Raw genomic sequence first — 27727 nt, 5'->3', positions numbered from 1 at the left:
AAAAGAAAAAACTGCACATTTCTTATGCACAAACAATTTTTCAAGTAATTTGAAGCAATAATTCATAGCACAGAATGGCTCTCTCTCTAGACTCTTTTAAACAAGTCAATAAAAGTGAAGCATAACTAAAACAGCTATTGAAAGACATTCATTCAAGTTCTGCTACTATTTCTTTACTAAATTTGAAGTGTGGGATTTAGATCATTAGCAAAATCAAAACTATCTACAGTTATTAATAAAAATTTCATGCCAACTAACTTACCTGATCATAAATATAAATTCTGATGCTTCAAGACAAGAAAGAAAGCCATGTGCACTCTCAAGCAAGGGAGATCTAACTTTTAGTATTAATTATTCAAAGTCTTTAGACTCCAGTGTGGGTGTGTGTATGTCAGTGCATGTATGTATATGAGTACAAGCATGTGTGTATGTGTGTGCGAGCGTGTGCGTGCGTACGTGCATGTGAGCGCGCGCAAGTCAGTCCTCGGGGGTGTGACTGAGAGCAAGTCGTCAAGAAAGTCATCATGCTTTTCACTTTTATAACTCCGGCCTTCGCGTTGGGTTATAGTACCTCGTTTTCTACCTTGTTGGTGTCAATGCCCTTGGTCATAGCCCATGTAGAGACCACATAGTCCATGACTCGCTCAGAGAGGGCCTTGGGCACCTCATGGAGCTTCATGAACTCTCGTACATTGTTCAGCATCTCATGATACTTGGCTGTCGCTGATGTCATCTGCTGGATGATGGTGGTCACGTGGCCGAAGATGGTGGCATAGAGCAGCGCTGTGGGGAAGAGAAGAGGATCAGGGGAGGCTAGGGAAGGAAGCCTGAAGGAAACAGGTCCAAAGGAGGCTCAGGGCACCTGAGGGCTTGCAGAGACCCAGAAGATGACAGAGGCATTTGAGGGGACATGAGAGGGTCAGGAAAGGTAGTCAGTAGTTGGGCATACAGCCACAGATAGAAGTCAGGATCCTGAGGAAGACAGCAGGGGCTAGGAGGATGCTAAGGCACTTATAGGCAGCAGATGTCCACTTAGAGGCTACTCTCACTGAAGATATTTAAATCAGAAGGCTAAGTCATTTAAGAATATTTGATGCTCAGTGGGAAGTAGCTTACACAGTTCAGTGAGGGGATTAGGACACCTATGGAGGCTGCCTAAACCCAGGACAATTCAAGGAGTGGACTGGAGCACCCAGGGAGGCTGCCCACACCTAGGATAGTTCAGGGAAGAGATTGGAGCATCCAGGTAGGCCACCCATACCTAGGATAGTTCAGGGAGGAGATTGGAGCACCCAGGGAGGCTGACCACTCCTAGGATAGTTCAGGGAGGAGATTGGAGCACCCAGGGAGGCTGCCCACACCTAGGATAGTTCAGGGAGGAGACTGGAGCACCCAGGGAGGCTGCCCACACCTAGGATAGTTCCGGGAAGAGATTGGAGCACCCAGGGAGGCCGCCCACACCTAGGATAGTTCAGGGAGGAGATTGGAGCACCCAGGGAGGCTGCCCACACCTAGGATAGTTCAGGGAGGAGACAAGGGCACCCAGGGAGGCTGACCACACCTAGGATAGTTCAGGGAGGAGACAAGGGCACCCAGGGAGGCTGACCACACCTAAGATATTCAGAGAGGAGCTAGGGTGCCAGGAGGGCAGTAAAATCTCATGAGAAGCTTAGAAGAGACTGGAGGCACTGTGATGCAAAGGCTTTGGGGAGGGTAAAAACACCTGTAGGAGAGAAGAGGCTTTGGATAGGCTTGGAAATACTAAACAAAAGCAGAGGCCTGAAGGGGCCTGCAGGCACCTGGAGGAAAGACCTTATGGAATGATTAAGTCCAATAAAGAGTAGCATAGTCTAAATTTGAATTACTACTTAGCATATCTGAAGACAATGTAGGAGACTAAGCATACCTGCAATGATCATCATGCATATGGTGAAGATCTTCTCATTATCTGTTTCAGCCGCCACATTGCCAAACCCAACCGAGGTCATGCAGGTCATGGTGAAATAGAGCGAGGTCACATACATGGTCTTCTTGCTGGGTCCATTGATAAGCTCTATCGTGTTGGAGCCATTGGAAAGTATGTAGGCGTAAGGTGTTTGGGTAACATTGGCAAGCTTCCACAACCAGGAGTATTGGATCCCATTGTCTGCATCACTTTTTCCTAAGGAAAATACTGGCTCAACTGCATGTCAAATTCTACTTTAACGGTATCTTCACATTATGGGTGACAGAGATGGCTAAGGTGGCCTTTTGTCCATTCATCAGTTCTTTTAACATGCAAGTAATTCATGAAGCTAAGTGCATCAAAAAGTCACACATCTTACATTAGAGTACAACAGGGATAGATATGTGGCTACAGGTGTACAGTGGCTGCAGGCATACCTACCTATACTGTACCAGATGCAGGCAAGCCAGTGTGCCACCAGCATGTAGAAGCACAAGAGAAGGATGAGCATGGCAGCACCATACTCTAGGTACCGGTCCAACTTCCTTACCACTCGGCCCAATCGCAGCAGCCTTACCACTTTTAGAGCAGAGAATAACGACCCAATTCCCTGTAGGGGTTGGAGACGGAATTATGTTTACACAAAATCATTACATGTGAGTTAATCGAGAGAGGTTGAGGAAATGTCCTTGCTGTATGGGAAACTCTGGCACCTAGAGACTAAGAACATCAACAATACTTTTATTTCTATGTGAGTCAATAATTTGGATCTGCTAAGGGAATGTATTGAAACTTGAGTAATTCATGGGAAGCAAATCAAATGTGATCTCCAGGGAAAAACAGAGAGATGACTAGTACAGAGGAGTGCCTGCAACAATTACCAAAAACACCCTTTTTTTCCATGGCCAGAGACTGTGGGAAGGTTGGTGGCAGAGGATCCGTGGAAAGATACTGTTCCGGGAAAAATTGCACTCTCAGCAGGAAAGGAAAACCTATAAGCAAATTTGGCTGCGTGGGTTCCTGTTTACACATGGTACCCCGTCAGTTTTCTGTGACCTACAGTGCAGTAACTTCATGCCTAATACCTAATTATTTCATAACCTAATGGGAGGAAGTCATGGACTAGAGAACTTGGCTGTGAGCCACAAAAGATGCCATGGTTCATACAGTTTTAAGTTGTTGGCCACTGTGCTAAGTCCTGCACCACAATAGTGGTTGTGGGTGATGTGCAAGGCCATGTGTCATATTTTCAATCTTATGCCATAAACATAGTGCAGATTTACGGGTCACAATAATTAGCCATGTATCATATCAGGAGCTGAATTACAATACCACATCATAGGTCACAATACTACACTACTATATCCTCTGTTACAGCGCCAAGTAATTGCTCTTAATCCCAAGTCATGGACAACAAAATCAAAGTGCACGCCATGATACATCAAGAACCACAAAATTAAACATAACACTAAAATATATTCATGGAGCTGTGGGATCAGGTCATGGGTCACAGTCCCAGCTTGTGTGGATCATGGTGTGAGATCATGAAGCCAAATTACCGAGAACAGGCCAAATATTAGACATTTAGCCAAAAAAATAAATAATGGGCCATATCACCAAGTCCTGCATTACAATAAAAGGCTATGAGGCCATAACAGAATATTAGACTGCAGTTTTAAACTGTGGATCACAAAGTAACAGAAAACCTTAGGACTACAGCATTAAACGTGAGGTCAGACTATGAGGTTAAATGTCTTAGCCAATATCACCAAATAAAGACTCCATGAAATGCAATGACAGGAGGATGGTATGGCCATAACAACAAGCAATACAACAAAAATATCAGTCATGGACAACAACACCAAGTGGATCACAAGGACCGAATTTTGGTCATTATCATATGCAGCCAAAACATCAGGCTTTGAGTTACAGTCTCAAGTTGTGGATGTGATACCATTAAGTCACAGGATAAATCTATCATGTTCTCAGCCTCAGTAAAAAGTCTTAAGCAACAGTGTCGAGCAATGACGTTACATTCTACAATCATGAGCTACAGTACTCTGTGGGATAAAGCAAAACTGACTAAAGGACCACCTTAGCAGGTCATAAGATCATAAGATCAGTAGCTGGGCTTAAAATCCAGATCATGAACATACCATACCAGATCATGGTCACGATACCAGGTTATGAACCATAATACCTGATTTTTACAAAATACCAGGTTATGAGGCCTTAGCACCTGCTTATAAGGCTATTATACCACATTAAGAGACCATTATGCAAGTTCAAATAGGAAAAAAACATCAAATGAAAGGCCATAATATCAGGTCATGAGCTATAATACCAAGCATAAGGGTATATAGCTAGATATTGTATTAAATAAAATCAAGAGTTATGAGGCTGCAGCATTAGTGTCTAGTTTTTCTATAACAATATTATATTGTGGGTTACAACAATACATTGTGAATCAGGTAAACATGTCATTAGACCACAACATGAAGCTGTGAATCATAAAAAGTCATGGATCCACAATAGCAAGTGAATCACAAGAGGTCTAGTCACTAAAAGGCCTTGAGACTACAATACTTGGTCATGATGTCAAAATACCACTTTGTGAATCACAATAATGAGTTGTGAATCAGAACAGGTCTTGAGGCCAAAATACCAGGTTGACTCACAACAACAGGTTATTAGGCCACTATACCAGGTTGTCGACTACAAAATTATGTATGACATACTTATTTCACATCAGAGTGAGTTTATAAAAATGGTAACACAATGCAGCAAATGAATCATTGTATGAAAAGCATAATTAATGAATTTTGTATTCCTAAGGAAAAACATACCTGTGTCCACTAAGGTTAATTGGAATACTAAAGCAGACTCTGGACTTACTAAAACAGCTTCAGTTTTCTACAAGAAGGGGCTTACGTGTTCTTCAAGAATTAAGACTATATCTAGCTGCTATATATCTACTGTGGACTACTCCCAAACAATAACGACATGCACCATCAATTTATCTGTGATGTATTGTCATTATGGGCAACCCAAGATCCAATTTCTATATATGACATACATACAAAAGAAAACGGTATGACTGGTCTTTCCCATCAATTCTGGACTAATCTATCTATCTACCTGTCTATATCTCTGATGTATGTTCCCTCCAGGAACTCATCAAGGGGATGGCCATGGCAAAAGAGTCTAGACTAACGTGGAAGCCAAAGTACATAAATAGTGGCCAAATTTTCACATAACTAGCCTTCAGATTAAACCACTTCAGATTTGACTGAGCAACTATAAACAAATAAAGCAAATAAGAATTAAGGATTTTGTTGTAATCTAGTAACTATAACACCAATATCATACTTGAGGCTTTCATTCAGTGGCACTGAACAAGTCAGCTATATATTTCAATTCATCCATCCTTGATACTATGAGCCTTTGCTTAGCTTTCATGCAAAAATATTAAGCTCTAACTGTCATATCAAAAGTATCCAGGAAAGCAGTTGAAGCTTTACCATATCAAGGGACTAATCTATAACTTTCTAGAACTCAATTGACAGAAAGACCTGAGGTGTCAGTAAACCTTGAAGCTTTGTGGTCTCCCATGCTTCTTATGTCAGCTCTGGAATCTACTTTGATAACAATAAGGCATCAAATAAGACAGGCGAAGGTAAAAGGATTTTATAATAAAGTTAACCTTGGTTCAAGTATACTCTGATGAATCATTTGACTGCCTTTCAACTGGTGAAGCAATGAACATGCTGACAACTTATCAACTCAAGATGGTCCAAATAAGACATCTGGGATATGCAAAGCTGAGGAAGAGATGAGACAACAGTTTGTCAATTGTTGCAATATGATCCATCACCAAGCACCCAAATACTTTATGCGTATTTTAACAGACATCAACCTTTGGAAATGTCACTTTAGCTGTGCATGTTCAAGATTATCATTCTGGGTAGCTATTGCAAACCAGTCAGCATAGTGGCAAGTATCTTACTAGCCTATTGTCCTGCATATAGGCTTTGGGTTGGCAACATAAATTGTTTAAAGACTTTGTTATGGAATATTTTATGAAAATGATTTAGTCATCTCAAGGTCCAAGCCTTTGTTTAAGGTCAGCTAGTCATCTAGTATGTTAGCAAACATATATTTATATATATATATATATATATATATATATATATATATATATCAATAAGATTCATTTTCCTTCTTTGGTTTGCTAAGAATACTCAAATGTGGCAGAAAATCTAAACTGAGAACTCACAACTAAATAAAGTTTGGTTATCTCTGGTTATCTTTTCCCAAGTAATCCACAACTGTCTATGATTTCTTTAGAAAATCCCATAAAGTCGACTTAAAATGGAGCGGAGCTGTAGGTGGTGGCTGGGAAAACTAATTAGCATCATAAACATTTATCTCAACTGAACTAGAAGGTGGTGGGACTAATCTCTTATGATCATAAAGTTTCCATATAAACACAGTCTGAGCCTGTACCAACTTATCACCCCGAGAATGTGTTCTTGTAACTAATGCATTGAGGATTTAGTCCAGGGGAAGGGAGGCAAATTACAAACTTGCCAATATAACAATGAAAAGGTCAAAACAGGGATAGTGTAAGAAAACACTCTTAGAGAAATTATCACTATTCAAGATACTTACATGTTGTCTTTAATCACTAATATTAGTCAAATTCTCACAGAACTGAATGCAGCTGTTACTGAAAAGCATCATGAATCCAGTGACCATTTCTTGCTGAAAATATATACGTGATACTGGATAACATGAAACATCCGATAGCTATAATCAGCTTAACATTCTTTTGAGGACAGAGAAAATTTTGTAGTTATAAACGTAGATCAGTGATTTTGGGAGGAGGTGAAACAAATACAGTTGTTTCATTGGTTGCTAGTGTAAATCACTGAAACAGTTGACATACTTATACACTTATTTTTCCTTTCACGGGACTATAAGGGTTAGAAGTGTAAAGAAATAATAATCATTACAATTATTACCTTTCTTTCATTAACCTCTTTTGTCTAAGACTAGTAGCATCTCCAATGTGTAAAAAAAAAAAAAGAAAGACAATGAAGGCAATCATCCCCATTGTTGCCTCCTTGGATAAAACTATCTATCCATAATCATAAGCCAAATTTCTGCATGTTAGACAACGATGTCATAAGGAAAGTGGAGCTTGTTCAACCTTTCAGAAATTCGGTCCTAAGATTGCTGATTCCCACAAAGAATAACAACTGGCATGGATTCTGAATAAATCATGACATGTCTAAATCTATAGAGAGTTTATCAACAGTATAAATATATCAATAAACCATTTGTTGCTGTTCAGTAATATGACATAGAAATAAGGTGAATGGCTTTAAAGCACTTACATTTTAAAAATAAGCTACTGTCAAAAACTTTGAAAAAACCAGACACGAATAAATGAAAAAAATAAAGTTTGTATTAGAGATTTTAATTTAATACTGTGAGTGTAATACCAACTGATATTTTAGACTTCAGCAGTGATCAATTTTCAATACATGAAGGAATAAAAACTATCATCAAGAGATTATGAAGGACTACAATGTAACATCAGCATGAATCTTTAAAGTGAACCACACATGAGACACTGATACTGGATACAGACTTCAAAATTGACCACTAGTCAGCTGAAAAGCTAGGAACAGTAGCTTTGCTGCACATACAAATTATATCCTTGTTTTATATAATTCTAAGTAGCTAAATCATGGGTTATGTAGAGAAACATACATTCATGACAAATGTCAATAAGTGAGCAGATACTCTTGAACAACCAGAACAGTGTTTTCTCTCTCTCTCTTACATATTTGCCAATTCCCGCATTAGCAAGGTAGTGTGAAGAACAGAGGACTGAGACTTACACAGAAAATCCTCACTTGGTGACTAAAAGGGGGCTGGAAATCCTCCCCTCCTGTCTTTACTTTTCCAAAAGAAGTAACAGAGAAGGGGGCCAAGTGAGGATATTTCCTCTAAGGCTCAGTCCTTAGTTCTTAATGCTACCTTGCTGATACAGGAAATGGTGAATGTATGAAAAAAAAAAAAGTATATATAAACATTTTATTTATATATTCATTATTGTACTTAATTGTCGTCTCCCACGTTAGCAAGGTAGCATAAAGAAACAGACGAAAGAATGGCCTAACCCACCCACATACACTTGTATATGCATAAATGCCCACACACGCACATATACATACCTATACATTTCAATGTATACATACATATACATACACAGACATATACATATATCCATGAGTACATATTCATGCATGCTGCCTTCATCCATTCCCATCGCCACCTCGCCACACAAGAAATAGCATTCCCTGCCCCCCCACGAGGTAGCACTAGGAAAAGACAAAAAAGGCCACATTTGTTCACACTCAGTTTCTTACTGTCATGTGTAATGCACCGAAAACACAGCTCCCTTTCCACATCCAGGCCCCACAAAACTTTCCATAGTTTACCAAGATACTTCACATGCCTTGGTTCTATCCACTAACAGCATGTCAACCCTGGTATATCACACTGTTCCAATTCACTCTATTCCTTGCAAGCCATTCACCCTCCTGTATGTTCAGGCCCCGATCACTCAAAATCACTGGTGACATGGTACAATTTTTGTGGAGGACTCACGAATTTTTCCATAACCTCATAAAAACATAAGGATATCAGGAGACCTTGAAATTATTCAACAATTTTAATAATTTTCAGTGGAGTTTGATATATTTCCAATGATTATAGATGTTTTCAAAAAAAAGTATTTTCTAAAAACTTCAGGATATCTCAAGCTACCAATTTTGCTGAGTAAATATACTCTTCTAACTCCTATAATCTTTTCATGGATGTTGATAACTTTCAAGGTATCAAATGGCCTCTCTAAAACCTCTAAGACATCAAAAATTTCCAGAGGCCTAATAAATTTTCCATATCGTCAATACTTCCCAGAGACCTAATATCCTTTCCAAATGTGTACATAAGCTTTCAGTAATCTTATGACTTATTATGGTAACAAAATTATGTCAGTGGCCTTACATTAAAAGAAAAAATTTCATGTGGTGAGTTGAAGGAAATGCAAATCCCTTATCAACATCTTATAGAATCCTTCCACCAAACACTCTGAGTACAGCAGATGAATGCCTCTCTGGGGTACCAAAGCATTATCAAAGCCAAAAGTTAGACTACTTCCACCCTTAGGAAACCACACAAGACTCTACCATCAAATCTACGATCATTACTACCATAACATCATCCATTGACATCACCACCATAACTACCACACTGCAGCAACTAGGGAGGTATCACAATACCACCATCATCACTGATATGAAAATACCACATTCACCATCTTTATGGGGATACTGTATCGCAACCAACACAAAAGGAATCAAACTTTTATTCACCACTGTGAGGGTACCCCACAGCCCATCACAACACCAGGGGTTCAACATCACTGTAGCCACCCTGCCAGGGGCATATAACTTTCACCTCCTAAGATCCCCTAAAACACCACCGCCATCCCAGGATCACTAGTACAACTAACATCCTAGGCTCATTACCACAACTGTACCATGCCAGGATGCTTTACATGAACAGCACACCATGCCTGGGGCTCCATGCCACCACACCACCACCCCATGGGTGCCACACTACCAGTATGGGTACCGTACAATAAAGAGTGCATGTGTCGGACAAAACAGTAGTGTGGCATGCTGGGTAAACAAACAGTGTAGTGCACATAGTAAAAGCAATCTTGCAAGTGTTGGTCAGGTGCCCCATGCATACAGAATGCTACCAGAATGTGTTACTTTTGTAAGCTCTAGGGGAGTGATAAGCCAAGGAATAACACCTGGCAACAGAAAGGAATGGTGAGAGTGATCTCCCAAGCAGTCTACCCACATCATCTCAACCACAACCTGCACCACATCCCTCAAGTCCAATGCCAGGTCAGCAATCTCATACTCAGGGACTGCTGTGTGTCTAGACTGTGTACCACTATTTTCTGCAACAAAGATGTTGTACTGTTGCCTCACCTGTAGAAGTTTTTGCTACCAGAATAAGGTGTTGAAAGCTGCTCCATTAGTTAATGGTTTATTGCTTCCTGCCCTGTTTCCCATAGTAATAATATAATTCATACCATATAAACAACTGACACATTTGCCTTACTGACTGGTGGCCAGTTAGACAACTCAAAAGCATGCCAGAATCCCTCCCAGCCTGTAAATTCTGTGTAAGGAAATAATCTAGCCTAATTTCACTGAGAAAGGTAAGAATGCTGCTGTAAGCCATGACTGGTGTGAAAGATGCATCTTACATTAAGGGATAAACCTATAGCACAGATGAAGTATTCATGTGTTTGAAGTTGCTGAGAAAGACCACCCTGAGCACGCCATGCCCCCCATCTAGGGTGTCTTGCCTTGGGGGTAGGGTGAGCCAGTCAGTCCCTCGAACGGAGGCTGTAAAAGAGATAAATTTTACAAGAGAAAAAATCAAAATTCCCAACGAAGTCGCTTGTACTTGACCAGTCATATACTGAAGTTAATAATGTTTCTTGGGTGGATTAACTACATCAAGACTCATCAAAGAGTCTACAGAAGAGGATTTCAAATGAAAATAGCTATGATGTATACAAGCGCTTCCGCTGGGTGCCCCCGTGACTTTGAGAGGCATAGAGGTGGTGTGGGCAGTGACTAACAGCACTGCACACCCAAAACTCTATCCGGCCTAGCACTGCTGGTGCTGTGGGTATCCCACACTGTGGTCCTGTGTCCATGGAAGCCAGAACAGAGGCTGAGGCACACCAGTTCATGAACACTCCTACACCAGCAGATGTCAAGATTACACTGCTAGTACAGAGTGGTTACTCATGGAGTACCTTCTGAGCCACCATGCTGCCTGGCCTGGGAGGAGGCCATAGACTGACAGGAGGAAAGAAATAAAGCAAAGATTAAGGTGTAAAGTGTATATATGTATTTAATATATACAAGGGCAGGAACACACAGACTTTTATGTATAAATATTTACAGTGATAAAAAAAATGCAAGAAAATACCAGAGGAGGGGAGGAGGATTACATATTAAACAGAAAATTACCATGTCTCATGATTCAAAAATGAAAAAGGATTAAAAAAAATTATGATCTTATGAGGGGACGAGGAAAATAATGAGTGCTCTAAGAAAGCTTCCCCAACTCAAAGAAGGGTTCAAGAGATCAGTGAAGATTGAAGGTAAATACAATTGATTTCCTTGGGAAAGTGAAACCAGTTAGCATTTCTAATGGAAGATTACTTGGCAGTGAAAGTATAAAAGGAAGGTTAGAATAAGAGAAAGTCATGGTAAAAAAATGTCCAGTATCTAAACCCTTCATTGCACCTGGCAACAGATGTAGACAGTCTTGGCACATTACACTGAGCCACATTTATGCCTTTATACTTTCACATCCTCATTTGATTTCCTGGCTGATGTATGATTCCAGATCTTACCCATGGATGTCACTACCAATCTAACAACACTGCTATAAAAATATCATGCATTACAGCCACCCACAAATTATCAAAGAAAGTGTAACTGCCCTCACATTGCCTCAAGCCACATTTGTGGCACTAAACTTTTGTGCCCCATTTGAATTACCAGCTGGTGAATGATTCCATATCTTATCCACATATCTCCTTTAAAACAACTGAACTAAATACCTAGAAATCATATCATACATCAAAGTCTTCAATGAATCATCAAAGAAAGCATGGCAAGCTAGTTTTTATGCAGTAATTAATGGTCACTTTCTCAGTCATAAACAATTTCTGATGTATTCCATATAATTCTATGCAAATGAAGTTAAATTTCATTTTCCCATATAAATGATACAATAATACACAAATAATGTGAATGAAATGTGTGTAAATAGTATGTACGGGATGTATGAAATCACAACTGGTAAAAAGATCATAAACTGTGTAATGTGTTTAGATGAATGAAGGAAAATCCCACACTCATCATACATCCATCCTGGGCTGACTCCCATTGTACACAATATACAATCCCACACCTATACAGAGAAAAGTATACAACTTGTTTGAGTAATTTTTTCAGTACTATATGATAGATACTCTGTTTGGAAAAAAAACATGGATCTTTTTTTGTGAGTGGAGCATGGAATACAAAAAACAAAAAATGCACAATGAAAGGGTTTGGAAAGAAATTTTGAGAAAGTTAAAAGGGCAGAGAGAAGAGTGTTTGAGTGTGTGTGTGTGTGTGTGTGTGTGTGTGTGTGTGTGTGTGTGTGTGTGTGTGTGTGTGTGTGGATAGACATAAGTATGGGAGGTTAAGGTTCAATGACAAAACTGTGGGATGTTGAAGGAAAGCAGAGTTGAGTAGAAGCTTAAGGGAGACTATGGGAAATAAACAATTGTGTGGAAGAATGAGGGAACAGGATGAATGCTAGGGACTGAGAAGATGTAGAGAGCTGAAAAGGGTGAGCTGGTATGTGCATATGTGAGACTGGTTATCTATGAAGAAGGTTAGACAAAGTCTGAGGTTAGCCAGGTGAGTGTCAGGGGAGGGTATCTTGTCTAGAGGAGATAAAGGCAAAGGTGCAGCCACGGGGACGGAGCAGCGTGATGTGGAGGCAGCAAAGCCACACACTAGATTAGGCTCTAGAGGGACAACCTTGACACTTACGTTATCCTTAACTTCGCCTTGTAAGCCACACTTACTTACATCTTCATCGTGGTCAAACGCGTTGAAAACATCATAAGGTAGGCACGATAACAGGTCTATCAGAAACCACGATTTCAAATAGTTCATTCGAATTATCTTAGGATCAGACACCACCTCGCCGCCAGGGCCAACGAAGGTGGTGTGGAAGTTGAGCACAATGTCTATAAAGAATATAACGTCCACTATAGAGTCCACCACCAAGAGAGACACGTCCTCCGAAGTCTTGTACTTGAAGGCCACATTGTAGGGCACCATGATGGCCGTGTAGAAGGTCAGACAGAGTATCACCCAGTCCCAAATAGCCTGCCAGAACAATTATCAGTTACTCCTCCTAAGCTTAAGGAATTAATTACCTTAATATTGACACATGATAAATGTAATATATGCTAAAAGTTAACATTACTGCATGACAAACTAATGTCATGATTAGCATTAAACACATGAAAATTTCCAAAATGTTGAAATAAACAAAGTTGTCTGTACTCCCTGTTCTATCATCTGTTAGTTGTCTGTACTCCCTGTTGTATCATCTGTTAGTTGTCTGTACTCCCTGTTGTATCATCTGTTAGTTGTCTGTACTCCCTGTTCTATCATCTGTTAGTTGTCTGTGCTCCCTGTTCTATCATCTGTTAGTTGTCTGTACTCCCTGTTGTATCATCTGTTAGTTGTCTGTGCTCCCTGTTCTATCATCTGTTAGTTGTCTGTACTCCCTGTTCTATCATCTGTTAGTTGTCTGTGCTCCCTGTTCTATCATCTGTTAGTTGTCTGTACTCCCTGTTCTATCATCTGTTAGTTGTCTGTGCTCCCTGTTCTATCATCTGTTAGTTGTCTGTACTCCCTGTTGTATCATCTGTTAGTTGTCTGTGCTCCCTGTTCTATCATCTGTTAGTTGTCTGTACTCCCTGTTGTATCATCTGTTAGTTGTCTGTACTCCCTGTTGTATCATCTGTTAGTTGTCTGTGCTCCCTGTTCTATCATCTGTTAGTTGTCTGTACTCCCTGTTCTATCATCTGTTAGTTGTCTGTACTCCCTGTTGTATCATCTGTTAGTTGTCTGTACTCCCTGTTGTATCATCTGTTAGTTGTCTGTACTCCCTGTTCTATCATCTGTTAGTTGTCTGTGCTCCCTGTTCTATCATCTGTTAGTTGTCTGTGCTCCCTGTTCTATCATCTGTTAGTTGTCTGTACTCCCTGTTGTATCATCTGTTAGTTGTCTGTACTCCCTGTTGTATCATCTGTTAGTTGTCTGTGCTCCCTGTTCTATCATCTGTTAGTTGTCTGTACTCCCTGTTCTATCATCTGTTAGTTGTCTGTACTCCCTGTTCTATCATCTGTTAGTTGTCTGTGCTCCCTGTTCTATCATCTGTTAGTTGTCTGTACTCCCTGTTCTATCATCTGTTAGTTGTCTGTGCTCCCTGTTCTATCATCTGTTAGTTGTCTGTGCTCCCTGTTCTATCATCTGTTAGTTGTCTGTACTCCCTGTTGTATCATCTGTTAGTTGTCTGTACTCCCTGTTGTATCATCTGTTAGTTGTCTGTACTCCCTGTTGTATCATCTGTTAGTTGTCTGTACTCCCTGTTCTATCATCTGTTAGTTGTCTGTACTCCCTGTTGTATCATCTGTTAGTTGTCTGTACTCCCTGTTCTATCATCTGTTAGTTGTCTGTACTCCCTGTTCTATCATCTGTTAGTTGTCTGTACTCCCTGTTGTATCATCTGTTAGTTGTCTGTACTCCCTGTTGTATCATCTGTTAGTTGTCTGTGCTCCCTGTTCTATCATCTGTTAGTTGTCTGTACTCCCTGTTGTATCATCTGTTAGTTGTCTGTGCTCCCTGTTCTATCATCTGTTAGTTGTCTGTGCTCCCTGTTCTATCATCTGTTAGTTGTCTGTGCTCCCTGTTCTATCATCTGTTAGTTGTCTGTACTCCCTGTTGTATCATCTGTTAGTTGTCTGTACTCCCTGTTGTATCATCTGTTAGTTGTCTGTGCTCCCTGTTCTATCATCTGTTAGTTGTCTGTACTCCCTGTTGTATCATCTGTTAGTTGTCTGTACTCCCTGTTGTATCATCTGTTAGTTGTCTGTACTCCCTGTTGTATCATCTGTTAGTTGTCTGTACTCCCTGTTGTATCATCTGTTAGTTGTCTGTGCTCCCTGTTCTATCATCTGTTAGTTGTCTGTACTCCCTGTTCTATCATCTGTTAGTTGTCTGTACTCCCTGTTGTATCATCTGTTAGTTGTCTGTACTCCCTGTTGTATCATCTGTTAGTTGTCTGTACTCCCTGTTGTATCATCTGTTAGTTGTCTGTACTCCCTGTTGTATCATCTGTTAGTTGTCTGTGCTCCCTGTTCTATCATCTGTTAGTTGTCTGTACTCCCTGTTCTATCATCTGTTAGTTGTCTGTACTCCCTGTTGTATCATCTGTTAGTTGTCTGTACTCCCTGTTCTATCATCTGTTAGTTGTCTGTACTCCCTGTTCTATCATCTGTTAGTTGTCTGTACTCCCTGTTGTATCATCTGTTAGTTGTCTGTACTCCCTGTTGTATCATCTGTTAGTTGTCTGTACTCCCTGTTGTATCATCTGTTAGTTGTCTGTACTCCCTGTTCTATCATCTGTTAGTTGTCTGTACTCCCTGTTCTATCATCTGTTAGTTGTCTGTACTCCCTGTTCTATCATCTGTTAGTTGTCTGTGCTCCCTGTTCTATCATCTGTTAGTTGTCTGTACTCCCTGTTCTATCATCTGTTAGTTGTCTGTGCTCCCTGTTCTATCATCTGTTAGTTGTCTGTGCTCCCTGTTCTATCATCTGTTAGTTGTCTGTGCTCCCTGTTCTATCATCTGTTAGTTGTCTGTACTCCCTGTTCTATCATCTGTTAGTTGTCTGTACTCCCTGTTCTATCATCTGTTAGTTGTCTGTACTCCCTGTTGTATCATCTGTTAGTTGTCTGTGCTCCCTGTTCTATCATCTGTTAGTTGTCTGTACTCCCTGTTGTATCATCTGTTAGTTGTCTGTACTCCCTGTTGTATCATCTGTTAGTTGTCTGTACTCCCTGTTGTATCATCTGTTAGTTGTCTGTGCTCCCTGTTCTATCATCTGTTAGTTGTCTGTACTCCCTGTTGTATCATCTGTTAGTTGTCTGTACTCCCTGTTGTATCATCTGTTAGTTGTCTGTACTCCCTGTTGTATCATCTGTTAGTTGTCTGTACTCCCTGTTGTATCATCTGTTAGTTGTCTGTACTCCCTGTTGTATCATCTGTTAGTTGTCTGTACTCCCTGTTGTATCATCTGTTAGTTGTCTGTACTCCCTGTTGTATCATCTGTTAGTTGTCTGTACTCCCTGTTGTATCATCTGTTAGTTGTCTGTACTCCCTGTTCTATCATCTGTTAGTTGTCTGTACTCCCTGTTGTATCATCTGTTAGTTGTCTGTACTCCCTGTTGTATCATCTGTTAGTTGTCTGTACTCCCTGTTGTATCATCTGTTAGTTGTCTGTACTCCCTGTTGTATCATCTGTTAGTTGTCTGTACTCCCTGTTGTATCATCTGTTAGTTGTCTGTACTCCCTGTTGTATCATCTGTTAGTTGTCTGTACTCCCTGTTGTATCATCTGTTAGTTGTCTGTACTCCCTGTTGTATCATCTGTTAGTTGTCTGTACTCCCTGTTGTATCATCTGTTAGTTGTCTGTACTCCCTGTTCTATCATCTGTTAGTTGTCTGTACTCCCTGTTGTATCATCTGTTAGTTGTCTGTACTCCCTGTTGTATCATCTGTTAGTTGTCTGTGCTCCCTGTTCTATCATCTGTTAGTTGTCTGTACTCCCTGTTGTATCATCTGTTAGTTGTCTGTACTCCCTGTTGTATCATCTGTTAGTTGTCTGTACTCCCTGTTGTATCATCTGTTAGTTGTCTGTACTCCCTGTTGTATCATCTGTTAGTTGTCTGTGCTCCCTGTTCTATCATCTGTTAGTTGTCTGTGCTCCCTGTTCTATCATCTGTTAGTTGTCTGTACTCCCTGTTGTATCATCTGTTAGTTGTCTGTACTCCCTGTTCTATCATCTGTTAGTTGTCTGTACTCCCTGTTGTATCATCTGTTAGTTGTCTGTACTCCCTGTTGTATCATCTGTTAGTTGTCTGTGCTCCCTGTTCTATCATCTGTTAGTTGTCTGTGCTCCCTGTTCTATCATCTGTTAGTTGTCTGTACTCCCTGTTCTATCATCTGTTAGTTGTCTGTACTCCCTGTTGTATCATCTGTTAGTTGTCTGTACTCCCTGTTGTATCATCTGTTTGTTGTCTGTGCTCCCTGTTGTATCATCTGTTAGTTCTCTGTGCTCCCTGCTGTATCATCTGTTCGTTGTCTGTGCCCCCTGTTGTATTATCTGTTAGTTGTCTGTGCTCCCTGTTCTATCATCTGTTAGTTGTCTGTGCTCCCTGTTCTATCATCTGTTAGTTGTCTGTACTCCCTGTTCTATCATCTGTTAGTTGTCTGTACTCCCTGTTGTATCATCTGTTAGTTTTCTGTGCTCTGTTAGTCCCTGGAGTCTGGTCCACTACTTCTCTGTGCTCTATTAATCCCAGTTGAGTGGTCTGATATTCCCTTTTTTTTGTGCTTTATCAGTCTATGTCGCGTCATCTCTATACATCCTATAGTACCAGTACCTGTTGTGTCATTTGGCATGTGTTAGTTTTTATAAGAGTTCCTCCTGAAATATGTGGGCGTGTTTTCTGTCATCCATATGAACGCCTCTGTCTGGTCATACACTATTTCATTCAACCACTAGCTTGTGGTACTGTGTTACCTGCTAGTTTGCATTGAATGTGTTATCTGTTTGTTCTTCTTGACGGTATTAGTTTATGTGTTGAATGTTAGTGGATGTCTACTGCCATATTAGTGAGTGTCTAACAGTGTCTCTAGTTAATAAAAAAAAGTCTCTTTTGTTGAGTGTCTGTGTCACATATGTCCCAGGTAAACAAAAGTCTGCTGTGTTCTCCCTAGTCCATCAAAAGTCCTTCTGATCTCTATTCATTTGTTTCTGTCGTGCGTCTTTCTAAGCATATTTACATCTATCTCTAATTACATCTATTTCTAATAATCTATCTACTATCTATCTTATAGCTATCAGTCTATCTACATATATTCTAAATGCATATTCTATCTAAAGACATCTACTCCAAACCTTGCCTCCTTCCCAAGACTGAATTCATGGGGGTTTCTTGTACAGCTCAGGTGATCAGCCAACTCCATCAGCCGGGACACAAGGGCATAAAGTGTAGTAGTGATGTTACATAAGCTTGGGAAGGGTCAATGAAGGGTAGTTGTGGAGAACATGTGTTGAAATTCTGTTCTAGGGGTCACTTTACATGACAAAATATGGGCATCACTCTGGTCGAGGAAGGATATGTTAAGGGGGAGCTGAGGAGTTAGAAATGTGTTCTGTGTGTTAGTTTCTTTGCAAAATAAGGGCATTACTTTATAAAATAAGGGCATTACTTTATAAAATAAGGGCATCACTTTACAAAATAAGGACATCACTACAAAATAAGGGCATGACTTTACAAAATATGGACATCACTACAAAATAAGGGCATCACTTTACAGAATAAGGGCATGACTTTACAGAATAAGGGCATTACTACAAAATCAGGGCATCACTTTACAGAATAAGGGCATGACTTTACAAAATAAGGGCATACTATGATATCATTTAGCATAATTCCCAATCTGTGCACTAATATGCAGAGTACACTACGCAATACAGGGTAACTAAATGCTTTTACATATATATATCCAACAGGTAATGCCTAGCTATGCTGTTTAATGCTGATAAAACGAATATATGCAAAATATACCAAAATGTGTGACCACATTACACATGAGTTTACAGAGACATGGAAATACTGCCATTACAGCCCCATCAGCCATTAACTATAAAGAAAAATGAGTATTTGTAGCACTTAGTAACCATAACTTTCTCCACCACAATATTTTTTCCCCCTCCACAAATTTGAAATTCCCTGACCCAAGGGGAAATGGTAATCAAGACTAATATACTATATCACAGATGCTATAAAGAAAATCTTTAATATATAAAAGGATGTTTTCATCTCTCACAGATGTTGTGGGAAAGGAGGAGATATTAATGAGTTGGTGACTATCCCAAATCAGAAAGTGGGAGAGGAGGAGAGACAGGAAGAACTAGGGAGATGTTGAGGGAGGGGTTGGGTTGGGGTTGGGTTGGGTTGGGTTGGGGTTTCAGGAGAAGGATTGGAGGAGAAAGTTGGTGCCTGGTGGTGGAGACTGTTGGTGATGGGGGCTGCTGTTGGTGATGGGGGGGGGTGGGAGACTGAGTACTCACGTGGGTGATGTTGGACTGCTTGGCTACGTCCTTCATAACAGGTAGATGTGAAGAGAACTGCGTGACGAGCACAGATCTGCTCCGGGTGACAGAGCGCGCCAGCTTGGCAAACTTGCTCAGCCCAACTTGAAGTGTCGCAGGCGAATTGTGGTGGTAGATGTGGTGGTGGTGGTGAAGAAGAGAGAGAGAGGAGAGAGAGACAGAGACGTGAAGGAGGTCAGGTGAGGTCATATATATATATATTCATATATATAAATTCTATATAAAGCTGGTTATGTGTTCATCATGCATCAAGTGTTCATATGAACCAGTTCTAAGGTAATCTTTCATGTTATACTTGATCATGAACTCAAAAAGTAATTGTAAAAGTGGAATGATTCCATTTCCACGCTGGTACAGAAAAATATAATTTTATCTGAGCCAAGCCAGAAGGGGAAGCCAATATTTTATCAACATTATCACTAAGAACTACTGTAATTTAAGAGGGTAACAGCTACAGCTACAGGATAGGTTAAACTAAGGTTTACAGGTTAGGGGACGGGTTAGTTAGATGGGTTTACTCGTGAGGTTTGGGGATTAAGAGGTTTGACTAAGTGGATAAGGGGAGGGTGGGTAAGATAGGTCTATACTATATGAAAGGAGGTTGCAAAGGTGCTTTAACTGTGTAGTGCTGGGAACAACACCAGACAACACTACCAGTACACTAGCTACGTCATCACTAATTACACTCATCACTAATTACAACAGGCAGCCCAGGGTCCAATTAACACCCTTCAGGGAAGACACACAATAATATTAAGTGAAGTTTATTTAGACAATAAAGGAAAAGAAAAAATATACAACACAAAACATCCAGTGAGAGCCATAAAGACTTATACATCACCAAAACTTGGAAAGTTAATACTAAGATGCAACCACTTCACTCCTTGAACAGTCCAATTTGTTCACCACACTCGTCAAAACCTTCACGTTTGCCAACATGTCAGTAAATTGCTTACCACACGGGGTGAGCGTATGTGTCTCAAACCACAGAAGCCATCTAGTCTGTGGTAACGTACAATTGGCAGGGAAGGGGTGCCTAAATCGAAAGCAACCCTACAATGGAGGTGAGGGCCAAGTGGCCAAGATCAGGACGGTACTGGAGTGAAGTGTTAGCAGCCTAGCTGGTTAACATATACACTGGAGGAACAGGCAAGATAAGGATATGCTGGCAGGCTCTCTGGGGTGGGTGGGTGGGTGGGTGGGTAAGTGGGTGGGTAGGTGGTAGCAACGGGCGGGGTGGGCGGGTTACTAGAGGCAGACGAGCGAGCGGGGAGGTCAACACACACATAAACCACTTGACAACCACTGCACCACAATGAGTGCCACCATGGCCTACCACACACACCGCACGACCCGGCTCCTCCTCTTCCTCCTACCTCCTCCTCCTCCTCCAGACCTCTTCCTTGACCGCCGCGCCCACCCGCTAATACTTACACCGTGGGAGAAGGCATGACCTGTGGGTGTTGGCGGTGTGGGCTGTGGCGCCCCCACCACCGCCAGCACCCATACATGGTCTCCCACGCACTTCGACCCGCCACATCTGAACTCCACAAGCCTTTATGATGATACAATGAGAATAAGATTCATCTGACTGGATTCATTTCAGTAAAGTTCCTTTGTTTAAGTCCTGGAGATGTGTCGCAATGGGTCTGAACCCTCTCTCCAAGGTGCAATGATGCTATAGGAACTGCAGGGTGGCGGGCCGCGAATAAAAGGGGGGCCAAGAAGAAGGAAGGAAGGAGGAGGAGCAGGAGGAGGAGGAGGAGGAATTAGAAAAAGGAGGTGGTGGTGGAGGAGCCGAGGAGAGCAAGAGTGGGTAGCAGCCAGGGTTGGCAAGCGTTACCTACTTTTCGTTGGCAGCTTTCCCCCAGAGCTCTCCGTGCTGTCCGATGCTGCAATAACACACAAGTCATCACCTGCCCACCCCAAGATCCCCCTGGGTGCTACCCCAGCAGCCCACACACACAAACACACACACACACACACACACACACACACTCACCTAGACAAGCGTCCACCCACCCCCTGGCCAGAGGTGCCAGCACTCCTGGCCAGCCATGTACCACCGACCCTTGGCCATATGACAAACATTCGTGGTCTACCATCACCCTGGATAATGTGTCTGTCATCTCCCACTGTTCATGTATGGCATCCTTCCTCCAGTGAGGTGCGAGGATCCTCTGACAACATACCACTAGCCCTGATAGGTAAGAGTCCTACTATCCCTGGTCAGCCATCATCATCCCTGGATAGAAGCTACAACCAAGAACATGACACTAAAACAACTGGCCACTGTCTACCCAAATATGTTATCATAACCACTTGAGACGTACCACACAACCCAGGTCAAGAAGTACCACGAATTCTAACCACAACACACCACAGTTGGCCAGGTATCAACACCACTACCCTTGGCCAGGTACTGCAACAGTGACTGGCTAACTTCATCCCTAGACCAGACAACCGTACTACCATTATCCCTTCTCAGGTCCCAGTATCCCTGACCTTGCGCTACCTTCCTGGCCAAACCATACCAATCTGGGACCATGGCGAACAACCCACTAATCCTACGTGAGAACCATCATCAGCTCAGTGCCATCATCTCTGGCCAGGTATGTCATGATAAGACACATGTGGCCACCAGTTCCCCTAGCTAGACGCTACCAGTTATTTGTCGCAACCAAACGGGGGGGCCCTTACCAGACACCAGCTGTGGCTGGAGCTGGTATGACCACATGAGAGACAGATTAGATGCATCGAGGGTTTAAGACCCACACTACAGAAGTGGGTCTGCACAAACACTCCTCCACATTCCAACAGAAGGGCCCAGGTGTTGGGGACCATACCATCCCTGTGCTGAAACCTTTGGTCTTCACATTACCAAAGACACGAGCCTTCGCCATCCAAGATGTTTACACTCTTGAAGGTACATGAAGGAGAGATGCAGTGCCGTCTGTGGCTCTGTGGTAGTGGGGTAATGTGTATGGCATGAAGGGAGGATACACAGTGGCCAAGATGTTCATTCCACCACCAGACTACATCACCCTAGCAGCCTCCACAGACGACCTCAAGTCTGATATTCTTAATGACCCATGAACACCTCCGTCCAGGTGAGGGTGACATGACCCTATGCTATGAGTCATGAGCCACAACAAGAGGTCTCCTCACACGGGTGTGAAATTTGGTCCATGATCTGACCACCTTAATTGTGGTGCTACCACATCACCACATCCCCCCCCCCCACCTCTTGCTGGTGACGTTCACCAACGAGAGATGTGGCGTCATGTCAACACTAACATGAGGAAGACTAAGTAAACATAATAAATAAACCAAAGGGTTATTCCTGACTTGTTTGGTGACATGAACTCATCTACTAAGCCAAGCCCTACCGTAGACCCACTTCTTCTTCTTTTTCTTCTTCTTCTTCTTCTTCTTCTTCTTCTTCTTCTTCTTCTTCTTTCTTCTTCAAACGCACAGCCTCACTTCCCTCTCATGGCTGGCTTGAGGCATATAAAGACCCTGTCGTACCAGACCTTTCTGTACAAAGACCCTACAGACCCTCCTGCACCAGACCTTCCTATAACAGACCATTCCGTCCCAAGACCTTAATGTAACAGACCTTTCTATACCAGGACCCAGTGATACCACATCATCTGAGACGTCCTCAACATCCTACATGAATCCCCCAAACCAGGAATGACCAAGACTAAAAAAGAACCTCCCATTCGCACTACGAACCACCTCCCTCCCCCAGCCACCACCGTGGGAGCAGTGTGGCTCCCCCAGCCACCACCGTGGGAGCAGTGTGGCTCCCCCAGCCACCACCGTGGGAGCAGTGTGGCACAATGTGGTGAATAATCCCACAACCCATCTCTCTCCAACTCCCTCGACACCAAGTGGACCACCATTGCTAGCCAGCAGTTCTGTGGTGGATTTACAAGTGTGTGTGTGTGTGTGTGTGTGTGTGTGTGTGTGTGTGTGTGTGTGTGTGTGTGTGTGTGTGTGTGTGTGTGTGTACAATCTCTCATCCTTATAACTAGACATGACAACTACAGATCCTAATTTCTACACGGTGGGTCTCTCACTAAACTCTTCCATGTGACTTAAGCTTGCCGACACCTTGTGTGTGTGTGTGTGTGTGTGTGTGTGTGTGTGTGTGTGTGTGTGTGTGCGTCACACGCGAGTAATGCGTTACTCCTGTAACGTACGTTTGATGGTAACACATGTCCTGTTCCACATGTGGATATCCACAGACAAGACATGGGGTGGTAAGCCACTTCCACATCCTTAAACTGGGTGGGGTTAAACCAGCCGAAAACACACCTAAACTGGTTTGTTAAACCTTACATACATCTCAGTGAGAGAAATATAATGTACTAATGAATACTCCAGTGGGAAAGGCACGGTGACCTTAAACACACACACACACACACACACACACACACACACACACACACCTACATGGGGTAGGAAACCTCGCACCAAACACATACTAAGGTATACAACCCATCCCCATACACCTTCATACATGACATACGTCACCCCACACTTATATAAAGAGGATACTTAAACCACTTATAATGGTTAGGGTACCATTAGGTGACAGAGCACCGTGAAGATCACTTAAGGAAACATATATCCTTCATGTATATTCAAAGAACCAAGACTCAATCCCACGATAGATTGTGTTTGATGAGAACCAGAAGAGAGAGACGGTGATAGACAGTATAGACGGGTGTCAACACCACCAGTCCTTCTGTCAAGACAGTGGTAAGATCCTATGAAATACGATAACTGTCTATTTCCTTTGCATGATCAATATTTCTCTAACTGCAGATGACAGACCTGGTGTGGAGGCATCCGCTATAATTATCTTGCTACCTTATTCAGCAGATGCGACGCCTCTGCTCAGATATGGGTAGGACGATACGACCCTAAGGTAGAAGTGCCATGGGCCTTTGCCCTAACTAACCCTTAATGGTCAAGGGTACAGAGACTAGGGTCGTTCATCATGCTTGAAGACATTGTCTCTGAACCATCCAGGCATGTCTGCTCCACACAACACATCAGCCTCTCAACCCACAGTCGTAAATACCAAATGATTCTTAAACTGTGTGTCAGTGTGTGTGTGTGTGTGTGTGTGTGTGTGTGTGTGTGTGTGTGTGTGTGTGTGTGTGTGTGTCCCCGGTGTCCCTCTAAGACCCATGTCCCCCTTTCCTGTGGGGAAGGTGAATGTGTTCGGGTCATCATCTTTCCAAGGGATTTTTCAAACACCTGGGTTCGACACCCTCACCCACACCCACCCACACATACCCACACCCACACACACACACACACACACACACACACACACACACTTGTTAGGAAAAGGTATATAAGAAATACTTCCACAAAAATAGCAGATGGAATAAACGAAGTACAGAGGAGACAGGATATACACAGGTTTAACAAGCTGTGTGAGAGAACGACATAGTTCATTACATATGGCCCTGCCCGGCACTGTACTGGATGTGGTCATTAGACTCACATGAGATGGGACCTCATGAGTGTTGACTCACATGAGATGGGACCTCATGTGTTGACACATATGAGATGGGACCTCATGTGTCTTGACTCACATGAGATGGGACCTCATGAGTGTTGACTCATATGAGATGGGACCTCACGAGCAATAAGCTCCATCCCAGTACCTCACACAGCAGGTAACACCACACTCACATTCAACTCAGCCAGTGTCAAAAGCCACTCTGGGGTTCTGACTCATAAACCCTCTCTCACACAAGCCTCAGCTGTGAGGAGGCTATCTTTGTGAGCGCTACCCTCGCACGAGGGGAAAAATAAGACCACATCCTTCCCTCCTGTGGTACTCACAATGAGGTAACCAAGGGGCCTAAACCACCCTGCATCTTGCAGAAGTTCTGTGTCTTGGGGAGCGACGCCTGTGTCGAGATGGCGATGAACTCGAAGAACAGCTGGTAAATAGTGACTTACCTGCTGGTAAATAGTGACTTAATTAATGACTCAAAGACTCGTAAAGTTTTACTGATATTTCAGGAACGAGTGCTGATCATTGTGATGGAGTGTGAGGTTGGCGAACACTAGAGATGCAGTGTGAAGTGTTGCCATGCCCAGCCAACACACACACAGCGAGTATGACACAGTCTTCAACAAAGGCTGTATCATCGCTCGTGGACGAACACGAGTCAAGTCTCGTCTCACTCCAAAAGGACTCCTATACTTCCCCAGCCACTGCGCGGAGCGCAACACATGGAACCTGCAGGAAACGTAGCTAATGATATGATCTAATGTAATACCACAGGGGAAGGTTTGACTCCACTGGGACCCAATCTGTTTTGACTTCTTTTTTTTCTTTTTCCGACACCCCTGCAGTATGAGGTGTGAGGTGCTGGTGTGGGAAGGAAGTACGCCTCTCAGGTGTGTGTGTGTGTGTGTGTGTGTGTGTGTGTGTGTGTGTGTGTGGCGTATGTGACACCTAGGATGTGGTTCTGTGGCCATGTGGCACGCCAACATACTCCAGTTAGTGGAGGTGCACCGACATATGTTGTGTGTATGTGATAGAGAGAATTAGATGGATAGAGAGATAGAGAGAGAGATAGAGATATAGACAGATAGATAGATAGATAGAGAGATAGATAGAGATATAGACAGATAGATAGATTGTTAGATAAATAGATAGAGAGATAGATAAGATAGATAGGTAGGTAGATAGATAGATAGATATAGATAGATAGATAGATAGATAGATAGATAGATAGAGAGAGAGAGAGAGAGAGAGAGAGAGAGAGAGAGAGAGAGAGAGAGAGAGAGAGAGAGAGAGAGAGAGAGAGAGAGAGAGAGAGAGAGGTGTCGGCGAGGTTAGGTTAGGTACATGGAATCATATCTATACACATTGCTGTTCCCTTACGTCATAACAATCATTTGTTTACGTCATAACAATCATTTGTTTACGTCATAACAATCATTTGTTTACGTCATAACAATCATTTGTACAACATCTCGATCAAATCTGAAGGGTGTTAAATGGAAGCTGAAAAACAAAACAAACAAATAAAAATCAACAAATGGAAACAAAAAAAAAAGGGGAAAAAAAGAGGAAAAAAAAGGGAGGCAGTTAAGAACTAATTTTTTCCCCCTGCCTTGGCTTGAGGACTCTGCACCTTATGACACTACAACATAAGGGTTAGTTAAGACTCATTGTTCGTGTGGACGACAACCAATTGCCAGTTCTCTGACAGCTTCCACCATCAACATGGTAGACAAACCATCTAACATATTCTCTGAGCAGTTGTGGTTAAATCACCCAGTTTCTGGACTAAGGTTATTTGATCTTCTGTTCCACACAGCATCAAATGATCGAGCTAGTGGGACGTCTAAACGACCCTATTAGGTCGTTTTGTAACTGTACTACAGAAGGGGCTGGTTAGCTGGTTCCTCCCTAGCCATAGTTTAGTTGGGGGGGGGGTGTAAGGGTCTCCTGTTAACCCCCCATCATTACAGACAATGGTATGGGAGGCTTGTTAGGATGGCTGTGATCGAGGGAGGGTTCCAAAGCCGTTTGAATTGGGGTCGAGAGTCGTTAACACTAGGGGTTAAGGGCCCTTGACCCGGACGGTACGACCCGTGGCTATGAAGGCCCCCCTTTGAGGAGGGGTCAGGTCAAGCTCCGGGTCGTCATGCAACCCTAAGGGTCATACCGTCGTAGACCAGTCATTATTTATGGGCTTTTCAAGCGGGACGTTGTAGATACGTCATTATTTCCCAGCGTTTAAAGTAGGGCGTTTAAACTCAGACGACCTCATCTTCACTCGCTCCCTGTCACACAACACCTCCTAAAAAGCCTTAATTATGATAACTAGACTAAATGGGTTTCTAATGAGTAGTTCAGTGAATGTGAGGCTTTTCGTACCTTCCATGACCTGTTCTAAACCTGTCTATAAATGCTCGTGCATAAAAAAAAGGGGAGGGAAAAAATAAATGATGGCATATAAATGTATCTTTGGCAATATTTGCCTCAAATAGGCACACAAACCTTTGGGTGATAACTCGTCCCTTAGAAAATATATATACAAAAAAAGGAAGCTTTTGGGACGATGGGATATTAATCCCACTTACTCCTGGGTTATTAATCCCACTTACTCCTGGGTTATTAATCCCACTTACTCCTGGGATATTAATCCCACTTACTCCTGGGATATTAATCCCACTTACTCCTGGGTTATTAATCCCACTTACTCCTGGGTTATTAATCCCACTTACTCCTGGGATATTAATCCCACTTACTCCTGGGTTATTAATCCCACTTACTCCTGGGTTATTAATCCCACTTACTCCTGGGATATTAATCCCACTTACTCCTGGGATATTAATCCCACTTACTCCTGGGTTATTAATCCCACTTACTCCTGGGTTATTAATCCCACTTACTCCTGGGTTATTAATCCCACTTACTCCTGGGTTATTAATCCCACTTACTCCTGGGATATTAATCCCACTTACTCCTGGGATATTAATCCCACTTACTCCTGGGATATTAATCCCACTTACTCCTGGGATATTAATCCCACTTACTCCTGGGATATTAATCCCACTTACTCCTGGGATATTAATCCCAC

At 42.3% G+C, this 27727-nt stretch overlaps 1 protein-coding gene across 1 annotated transcript in view; it reads right to left on the bottom strand.

The window, feature by feature from the left end:
• The window catches only part of LOC139747960 (potassium voltage-gated channel protein eag-like), a 266033-nt gene that overhangs the window by 41737 nt on the left and 196569 nt on the right, over nt 1–27727 (bottom strand). Inside the window, exons 7-12 of the mRNA XM_071660468.1 lie at nt 18996–19177; nt 18447–18467; nt 12706–13008; nt 2387–2555; nt 1907–2161; nt 572–783 (exon numbers count right to left, since the gene is read on the bottom strand). Coding sequence (XP_071516569.1) covers nt 572–783; nt 1907–2161; nt 2387–2555; nt 12706–13008; nt 18447–18467; nt 18996–19177 — 1142 coding nt within the window. The remainder of the gene's footprint in view (nt 1–571; nt 784–1906; nt 2162–2386; nt 2556–12705; nt 13009–18446; nt 18468–18995; nt 19178–27727) is intronic.

The sequence above is a fragment of the Panulirus ornatus genome, chromosome 71 (assembly GCF_036320965.1).
Source record: "Panulirus ornatus isolate Po-2019 chromosome 71, ASM3632096v1, whole genome shotgun sequence".
Lineage (NCBI taxonomy): Eukaryota > Metazoa > Arthropoda > Malacostraca > Decapoda > Palinuridae > Panulirus > Panulirus ornatus.
This window is presented reverse-complemented; position numbering and strand designations above follow the sequence as displayed.